Here is a 9,874-nt window from a genome sequence, read left to right on the forward strand (position 1 = left end):
TTATTTATTTTGTTATATTCAATATATATTTCTCATGTAAGAGTAAATATCTGTAGGAAATTTGTAACCACATATATAAGTTATAATGATATTATACGCACTTAAATATTCAATTATTTTTTTATAATTAATACTACTTACTGCCATTAACATTGATAATAAGAATAAATCTTTTTCATATTAAAATATATAATATGGATATGTTTATTTTATAAAGAAATTTATTGCCAATCCCAGTTTGCCATTTATTCGGTAAGTTGTCGAAGTATGTTAAGATAAATTACAGCCGATTTAATTACCTGAAACAATTTCTTAAATCCAAACTGATAACTAACTCTTAATCATAGATAATTATTGTATATTACTTACATCACCGAATGTTTTGAAGGATAGTTCGATGAATTTTCCAGCAGTAATTCGTGGTGAAATATTCGAAGAGATTATCACTAATATCATATCTCGCGCCACGTTTGTCGGAAGACGGTACCAGTCGAGCGTGCAAGTAATCAAGCCCACTTCTTCGGTCTATACCTCATATATAAAAAGTAGTAAATGTAAGTTTTTATCATAAAATGGTATTACTCATCTTAAAAGATATAAAATAATTACCTGCGCCGTTATATACTCTCCGATATAACATAAAATAAAAATGTTAATAATGACAGACGTAAGAGCTGTTACGTACGTACAGAAGGCCGGTAAATTTCTATTATCCCATTCCTGAGAATAAAATTAATTTGTACTCACGACACGCATTGTGCTTAAACACAATAAATTTGCTTGCATTATTTTTCGTACCCCTATTATGCAATATCCGGTAAGACATATCATTGTGGTGCACCCCACTATTTCGACTAAACTACTGTAGCGCAAAACATTCTCCACCAGTTGCAAGAAACTATAATGTATTTATGAAGCACTCAATTCAGTATAGTTCGAAACGAAAAAAATATCAATTTGTTTTTTAGAAAATATATAACTATATAAAATTTTTTCGACAATTTATTATTAATGATAATATTTAATATCAAATGTAACTATAAAACTATGGATATTTAGAGGATAATATTTTGGTTGGTATTCATAATCGGTTATTATTTTAAGCTCGTCTTGAGATGTAATTAGTTTATGACATTTTAAGACTACATTTAAGATGGTCTTAAACGCGCGCGCGATATATAAGAATATATGAATACCGATTACAGAACCGTATTAGCATCGCAAGACGTTACTTAAAATAGTCTTCAAATAAGACTGGATATAAATACTGGCCTACTGGTCTTTGAGCATATTTATTCTATATCCGATTTATGCCGATAAAGAATTATTCAAACTCAGAAAAATTATAAACAAAATACTTACTTTTGTATTCTTATTTGATGTTCAACTATAACTGCTAGCTTTGCGCCAATATTACGTTGTCCAAATTCGCTCTCATCGACGAAGTTCTCCATCTGTCGCATGAGGATCTCCATCTGCGCGCACGCATGCATCACGAAGACAGCGGCGAGACCGCAAATCGCCACCGTGATCGTGTACATGACAAAACCGCAAAGGACTTGCTGAAGAAACACGATTTCGTAGGCAGGACTATTCTGCGGATCGAAGAAAACATAATAACCGGGGCAGGAGAAGGGTCTAATCGTGGTATTCTCATCGATAACAATACTTCCTTTGGACAGCGGCACTATCGTATTGTAAGACAATCCACCGCAATACATAAACGTGCAGCACAACGTGAACAATCGTCTTCCATTACTAGCTTTGCTTAGCATCACTTCTCGCGCATCATCGACGACTACTGTTCCCCAGTCTTCCTTGATGTGCCGCAGGCAACTTCTAATATCGTATTCATGGACAAGTAAAGTACTGTATTTGGCGATCGCCATGACTGAGTACAGAATCGGTGGCATCATTTTTATTTTCTCACTCGGCTCATCATCGACAACTGCATAATAAATAATACCCGGTACCATGTCGCAATGGAGGAGCAGATAACAAACGATTATGAGAAAAATATTTATAATCTTCTCGATTATGTTTGGCTGTCTGTCAATCGACGGCCAAATCCCGAGCATGCGAAGTACAACGTGACTTTGTTCGAAAACGTATTTCACGTCTGTCTCTTGATATTCATTAGGAATCATCCTAGCGGTATTATGCACGATATAACTTTTTTAATTAAAAATAATTTTGATAATGTCAAAACGATCGAAAATTCTACAATCGCGGCGAAGAAAATGAATGTAGAGAATCGAAATGTTTTAAATTAATTGTTGATGCTAAAAATTGAGATATATATGTTCAACTTCAGGTTTACGTAGGATTTAATGTTACTGATCACTTTGTGCATACCAGGTATGATGTAAACTCTCGGACGACTTGCGCCTGCGTGTTTTAAAAATTAAGGGGCCACTTGTAAGGGTTGCAAGACAGTGAACGAAAAGAAGTTTAACGATTGATTTTGCACATAATGTGGTTTCTCAACGCGTTCGTGTGGTAGTACGTATGCAGTGGAAACTTTGACTTTGTAACTTGAACCACGAGAGCGTTTATTTTTCAAAGTAGTAAAGGACTTGGTCTTCGTCGAGCAACATAGTAAATAAAACTTTTATTCTATCTTCGTCGGCCAGGTCAACACTTACATTATACACGTATAATAATACTCCGATTTTTGAAACACAACACTACTGTGAGCATATCAGCGCCTGAGCCATAGAAGGTGCTATATCGAGAAAAACATGAAGAAGGATCTATGTCAAAAAAGTAATGAAAAGCGGTTTATCTCGCGAGATTCGTGAAGACCGGTCTATGTCGGAACACATACGAAGTACGGTTTATATCGAGAAAAGCAAGAAGAAGTTTATGTCGCATGACTTTGAAGGAGGGTTTATCAGGGGATTTATATAGCGCTATATTACCTTCTCATAAATTTTGTAGTGGTATGCAAGCGTAAATTAAATCTTAAAAATCTTCGTTGTTAAGCTAATTCTTGTTAAGTTAAATCAGCGTAATTATTAATTAATATAATTAAAATATTACTGGTTTGTAAATCCAAACTCTTATCACATGTCACATAATTTAAATTATTCAGATGTAAAAACTCAACAATGTTACACATTTATTTATCTAACACGAAAAGAACAATGTATAATTTTTATTTTCTGTTAAAAAATGCTACATATTTAGAAATAAAAAAATGTTTTATATTTAGAAATTACACAAATTTAGTTATCTGTCCTCAGTCATACCACTACAAAATTTATGAGAAGGAAACATAGCGCGATATAAATCTTAATAAACCCTTCTTCAAAGTCATGCGACTAATAAACCGTTCTTCTTGCTTTTCTCAATATAAACCGTACTTCTCATGTGTTCCGACATAGACCGGTTTTCACGTCTCGCGCGAGATAGACTGCTTTTCATCACTTTTTTGACATAGACCTTTCTTCATGTTTTTCTCGATATAGCACCTTCTACGGTTCAGGCGTCAATATATACTTCGTTGTCTTACTTTTATTTTGTATATCTTATTTTTACAATAACTTTATAACATATTATTTTAAAGAGAAATAATTTATTCCATTGTGTGTAAGTGTCATACTAACATGTGCATTATTTGTCAAACTATTAATGTAATTCTCTGCCATACTAAAATCCTAAGCATGGTACCCCTTTCGGTCCCTATCGAATGTGGTCTCATCACGCCATGTCTTACGTTCTCAGTCTCGCGAGGAAAATTCACGAAGTAAATTGAAATACGCCATTGACGTCTTTAAGATCTACGATACAGTATTCTATTTTCATTGTCAGTATAGAGATTAGAACATTTTAAGAGATACATATTTTATTTGGATTTATTAAAACTTACTGATAAAATCATAACACTTAACACCAATTAAATCCAATCTCTAAGTAAGTAATAGATGTAACATGTATGAAACACATTGTTACGAGCACGTTTTCATTTAAGCAGTCTTAATTGACACATCGCATTTAGAGCACGAAACGATATTACTCACGTCAGAAAACGTGGTAAGTGTCATTGTCAACATTTTTCCGGCGGTGAGAGTCGCAGGGTATCGAGACATTGCGATCGGCATTAACAAATCAATTGCCTTCCTGGATGGCATTCGATACCACTCGATTGTGTAGCAAATAGTTCCTATCTGCTGGCAACGCTCTTTGAGTAAGTCTCCAATGTAGCAAAACATGAACACGTTGAAAATGACCGACACAAGTCCAAAGAAATACATAAAAATCTGCACGAACGATTCATTATTATTCATATCCTGAAATTTGGGAAGAGATTAACAATCGCTGCGATTGCGAGGTATCAACATTTGTTTAACATTGTTTTGAAGTCTTCATAAGAATTGGAACCAAAATCGAACATACGGTTATAATGATATAGCCCATTAGACATATGTTACATGAAGCATTCATGAACTCCACGAGACATATCTCGGTAAATAAGCTCCTTACTTGAGACACGAATCTAGAAAATTATATCTAATAAAATTTCGAAAAGTTTTATTACAATTTATCCATTACCAATATATTAATTTCTGGATAATTTATTTATTAATTAATTTATTTTATTTAATATTATATATAATTACTATCAAATGCAATTGTTGTAATAAAGGTACTACACAGAAAAAATGATTTTGTTAAAGTACCTATCTAAAAATTGAACTGGATACAAATCTGAAAATAATTTTATTGGTCCATCAAAATAATTACGTAAAAATCTCAAGCATTACAATGCTGATGCAAAAAATTTTCAACCAATTTAAGCATTCTACATAAATATTTTAATGTTTCAACAAGATTATTTTCAAATTACTAAATTATAAATATTAATCAGGCTCTCAAAATTAAAAAAATACAATAAAAAATATGAACAATAAGAGCATATAACAGCGTGGATATTGGTACGCCAATTACTATATAATTAATAAAAAATGTCTACATAGGATATAAATGTACAATAATTATCTCTACCATATTATTCGTACGTTTTGATTTCCTTCAAACCATTATCAGCGAATCCATAAATACTATCGTAAATGTCTTAACAATCATCTTATGACTTATGATGATTGTCAAGACATCTGCGCCGTGTATATGCTCTTATTGTCTATATTTTTTATTGTATTTTCAAATTATCTAGTTAAATTTTTGTAGACACTACAAAATCGTTCTTTCCGTGTATAAGTATTTGAAATTACCTTAGTAGATGCAAATGTCGGGTTATTACAATAGCAATTCGATCATCGATGGACCCGCTATTGCGTTTACCACCGTCTACCAGCTCCTCTAAAAGTGACATTAACACGTCACACTGACCGCATACATGTGCAACAAAATTAGCCATCAAGCTGCAAATACCGCAAAATGCACCGTAGGCAGTGAAACCGGACAAAAGTTGTAAAAAGTACACGATCTCGTATACAGGACTAACCTGTTCGACGATAAATTAATTTATACGTGTCGATCTAATATCTAAATATATGTATAATTGAAACTTAAATGCATGTTATAAAAAAAGAGACAATACCTAAAGATGATAAACGTATAAAGAATCTTTAAACGAAAAAACACTGATCAGGATTAACTAAATCAGCACTGCCAACTTAGCCTGCAAGTTGAATTGAAAGTTTTACCTTAGAATCAAACACAAGAAACTCGCAGACCGATGGATGCAATCTTACTGTAACGTTGTCTTCATTGACTAAGTTCGGTGTGACTATAGGTTGTAAGTAGTACAGAGTGCCGCAGCTGAACATAAAAACCACGGAAGTGATACCAAAGGTGCGACCGACTCTAGCGTTCGCCAACATGATATCGCGATCCTCGGTAATTATCGCGTACCGCCAGTCATCGGCTACGTGATCAATGCAGAACCTGAGCCGATCCTGATGCCAGAGCAGCAAAACATATTTCGCGAAAGCCATTAGAGTGAAGAGTAACTCACACATTAAATGAATTATTAGGAAGACGTCCTTTTCTTTCATCATGTGTAACATCATCGGCACTATGATGAAGATCAAGAGGAACGTGGCGATCACCATCGATGCCCTGTGCAGGACGATCTTGAATCTTGACGTTTCATCATTGGCCAGCGGCCAAGCACCAAATGGTTTCAGTAGACAAACGCTTATCTGAACGGCGTAATAAAAATCCGAAATATGCAATTCGTTCTGCTTTGTTACGTTGGCAGCGAGCGTGTTTAGCGTCTTTGCTTGTTTCCGATCAACCATCTCCAACGATATAACGTCACCGCCTGCTCTATCTTCACTGTCCCGATCACAATATCAGGTTTACGCGTTTTTCTATTACGAAGCATGCGCGTCTCGTTCGATGAACTCTCTTCTGGTCCAAGCTGCATAAAAGTAACTTTGATAACTCGTAATTTGCATTTTCTAATGTACCGGTTAAATTTTACGAAGGGAAAACAACATGTGCAGTTGGAATAAATCAGAAAGGGGAAAGCGGAGACGGCGATGGTCAGTGACTTGTCACAACCATGATGTGGTGGAAACTTCTATCTGAGGATAACTTTAAAATTACTGACAATACGTAATTCTGATTATTTTTCTCGAAAAACTGTACATGTTGAACATAAAGTTTTTTTTACATAACTTTGTGTCTCGCTTCATTCTTATATGCTTCGATCTTTCATATTTACCTGGGAATAGTCACCTGGGATATTGTTATTGCGAAAAAATTGTTGTAAAATATTGTTTTGTACGAATATTGTTTAAGATACTTTATTTTTTTTAAGAAATATTTTTTTTCCATATTTTTGCTTTTTTAACTATCTTTTGCAAACTTTTAAATGTACAATTACATCAAAAACCCACAATAAAAAAGCGTTATATTAATAAAAATCTTTATTTTTTTTAACTACTGTCATAACAAAACTATATACTATGCTTATTCTGTTTAATATTACTTTTGCCACAAAATCGTGATTAAATATCCATATTCGTAATGTTCCCAAATACTATAATAAATCAGAAACAATCAATAATATACTGTATGTTGTTCATCACAATGATTTTATTTAGGGTATAAAAATACCTCAGATGATCGTTTACGTATAAAAAATCAGGTGATTGCATATATTTTTAAAAAAATTAATTACTTCACACGATGTTTATTAATCTTCTTATTTTATCAATTACTTCTACGAGAAAATTTTATTACCGCTAAGTAATTATTATGATGATTAAAATACGAACATTTGTGTCTTATATTTTGTAGAACCTTCTGATGTGTGTGTGTGTGACAGAAAAAAGCGTAGTAGAGAACAAAGCAAGGGGATACTTTATAATGCATCGAGAAACTTTAAAACGGAGGGGATACCATTTCAAAATAAAATTGATTTTATTGTAAAATCGTAGTTTGTAGTTTGAGCGCGTTTGTTTCTGCGAAAAGGGAGAATTGTGGCCAAGTATTTGCATCATAATATTGACCAATAATAATATCATTAAATACTTTACTGCGTATATACAAAATAAATTAATATAATATTAATATAATTGTAAAGGTATATTAAATTATGAGCATAATAAAATTGTTATAATGAGTGACTCAGAAATGACTCTAATGTTACTTTAATTGTTAGTAAATTACGCAATTAACTAATCGCGCGTCGTTTCATTCGTAAATGTGATCTTAATGAATGTCGCTAAATGATAAATACGAGCAATAAAAAGGATTAAATATAATATTTTATATTTATAATGTAGTATAGGTAAAAAAGTTAATATATTTTGAGCAGGATAAGAAATTAATATTTCAGTGAATGGCACTTGTAATAATCATTTGGAAAACAATCGTTTTACTTCGTAAGCATTCGTATAAAATTCAGATACGCCATTGATGTCTTGCATACCTATGAATATTTGCGAATGTTAATCGGAAAATATATTTAATTGTCAAATTAATACAATGGAGGGAAATTATACTTACGTCGCAAAAACTTTGAAGAGAGATATCGAACATTTTAGCAGCTGTCAAAGTTGACGGACGGTTTGATCTAATCATCACCATAATTAAGCTGTTCACGTTCTTCGTTGGTACCGTGTACCAATCAATGAAATATGATACTTCTCCAATTTTTCCACTCTTTTAAGAAAAGAAAATTGCATTAAAAAAAAAGTTAAATATAAATCTAGAGTTCAATATTTATTCAAATAAATTAATTAAATTTAATCGTATACTGTTTGGCTTAAATTAATTAATAGCTCAATTTAAATTAATTAAATTAATTAATTGTTCGTTTTTAATAATGGTTATTAAATTTACCTCTTCTTTAAGTCGATCGCCGATAGTCGATAAAGTAAAAACATTTACAAAAATTGAAGTGACTAATATAAAATATATAATCACACCAAAAAATTCATTGTCTTCCCATTCCTGAAAGAAATTTGTGTAAAAAAATATAATTTAATTTTAAGAAATAAATTATCTTTTCAATTATGCAAAAATATATATTTAAGTACCTTAAGAACTCCATATTCAAGAAAACATATGATAATAGTGCATAGAATCATCTCTGATAGAAAAACGATATTTAATGAATTTTCGATCATTTCAACATACCTGTAATTGATATTATTATGAAACAAAAAATTATTATGTAATAAATATAATTATTATAAATTAGAATAATCGCAAATAATTACACTACAATTTAATAAAAATTATTTATGCCATAGAATTTATGTTTCAGAACAATATTTAGCAAAAATAAAATCCAGATTTTTTTACATCTATAAATGTATATTGATATTATTGACGGTATTTGTTGAAAAATTGACAAATCTTTTTCCGACCTGAGAGCTCGCATGTGATGCATGATGATCCAATTGAATCGTTCATGAAGATCATCAATTCTACCGACCAATAATGTTTCCATATGTCTGCGAGCGATCTCGAACAAGCAGCAGGCATGCATCACACAACTGGCAATTAAACTGTAAACACCACAGTTCGTAGACAGGATCATAGTGCTGAACACGATCTGAATAACGAAAAGAATCTCGTAGAATGGTGAGTCTTCCACCACGAAGAAGACGTAATCGCTGAGATAAGGCAGAGGTAAATGAGTCGTGTTGTCCTCCTTGACGACTTTGTCCGCCACCAATGGCATAATTATATGATAAGGTAATGCACCACCATACAATAATACCAAATACATCATCGTGAACTGCCTGCCGACCTTGGCGTTTTTTACCATCACCAGTCGATCCTCTTCGCTCTCCACATCTCTATACTGAATCTCCATCTCTTTCAGGCAGCACTTGATGTCGTTTTTGTTGATGATCATTGTCCAGAATTTGATGATGCCTAGCAGGCTGAACACCTGAGCGGCTATGACTTTCATGTATCTTGTCAGGTCCTCCGCGTCAAAGAAGGTATATATGATGTGCGGGACGAGCAGAAAACACATTAAGCAAAACACGATGCTCGTCTGGAGATAGTATTTAATTTTATACATTGTAGAATCGTCCCCGTAAAGTGGCCAAATGCCAATAGGCGTCAACAGGATTTTGGCGACTCTTAACACGTACTCCGCATCGGACCTGTAATTGAAGTTTTGGAATAGCGCGCGATCGTCGACCGGCGACATACTCGCGATCATTGTCCTACAATTATTCGCTTCGCAAAGTTTGATTCTCGACTGACAACAACAAAGTGGTGGAAGAGGGATCGTTGATCGGATAGCACACAAGTTAACGTAGGCGCTTGCGTGCAAAAAGTTCACCTCTCCCAAGAAACTGTCAGTAAGGGCTATTCTTCTAAGAATTGTCGCAACTTTCATTGGAAAAAAATATATATTATTTCAATGACGGTTCTA

General features: G+C 33.1%; 2 protein-coding genes across 2 annotated transcripts; both read right to left on the reverse strand.

The window, feature by feature from the left end:
- Positions 1-245: 245 nt before the first annotated feature.
- On the reverse strand, positions 246-6,266 carry LOC108761991 (uncharacterized). Its single transcript, XM_018508783.1, has 7 exons — positions 5,670-6,266; positions 5,235-5,467; positions 1,363-2,148; positions 799-898; positions 610-720; positions 370-525; positions 246-299 (listed from the first exon to the last, which is right to left on the reverse strand). Exons 1-7 carry the CDS (start codon positions 6,264-6,266, stop codon positions 246-248), a joined length of 2,037 nt encoding a protein of 678 aa, XP_018364285.1.
- A 1,586-nt stretch (positions 6,267-7,852) lies between these two features.
- On the reverse strand, positions 7,853-9,658 carry LOC108762012 (putative odorant receptor 92a). The gene is made up of 5 exons (XM_018508812.1): positions 8,850-9,658; positions 8,517-8,616; positions 8,320-8,430; positions 7,984-8,139; positions 7,853-7,906 (listed from the first exon to the last, which is right to left on the reverse strand). Exons 1-5 carry the CDS (start codon positions 9,656-9,658, stop codon positions 7,853-7,855), a joined length of 1,230 nt encoding a protein of 409 aa, XP_018364314.1.
- Between the last annotated feature and the right edge of the window lie 216 nt (positions 9,659-9,874).

Source organism: Trachymyrmex cornetzi, unplaced genomic scaffold, assembly GCF_001594075.2.
Source record: "Trachymyrmex cornetzi isolate Tcor2-1 unplaced genomic scaffold, Tcor1.1 scaffold272, whole genome shotgun sequence".
In the NCBI taxonomy this organism is placed as follows: Eukaryota; Metazoa; Arthropoda; class Insecta; order Hymenoptera; family Formicidae; genus Trachymyrmex; species Trachymyrmex cornetzi.

Coding starts and splice junctions, on each gene's coding strand:
- LOC108761991 (XM_018508783.1), bottom strand. CDS start 6,266: ATGGTTGATCGGAAACAAGCAAAGACGCTAAACACGCTCGCTGCCAAC. Junction 899..1,362: donor CATCAAATAAGAATACAAAA/GTAAGTATTTTG, acceptor AATACATTATAG/TTTCTTGCAACTGGTGGAGA. Junction 721..798: donor CCGGATATTGCATAATAGGG/GTACGAAAAATA, acceptor TTTTATTCTCAG/GAATGGGATAATAGAAATTT.
- LOC108762012 (XM_018508812.1), bottom strand. CDS start 9,658: ATGATCGCGAGTATGTCGCCGGTCGACGATCGCGCGCTATTCCAAAAC. Junction 8,617..8,849: donor CATCACATGCGAGCTCTCAG/GTCGGAAAAAGA, acceptor TATCAATTACAG/GTATGTTGAAATGATCGAAA. Junction 8,431..8,516: donor TTGAATATGGAGTTCTTAAG/GTACTTAAATAT, acceptor AATTTCTTTCAG/GAATGGGAAGACAATGAATT.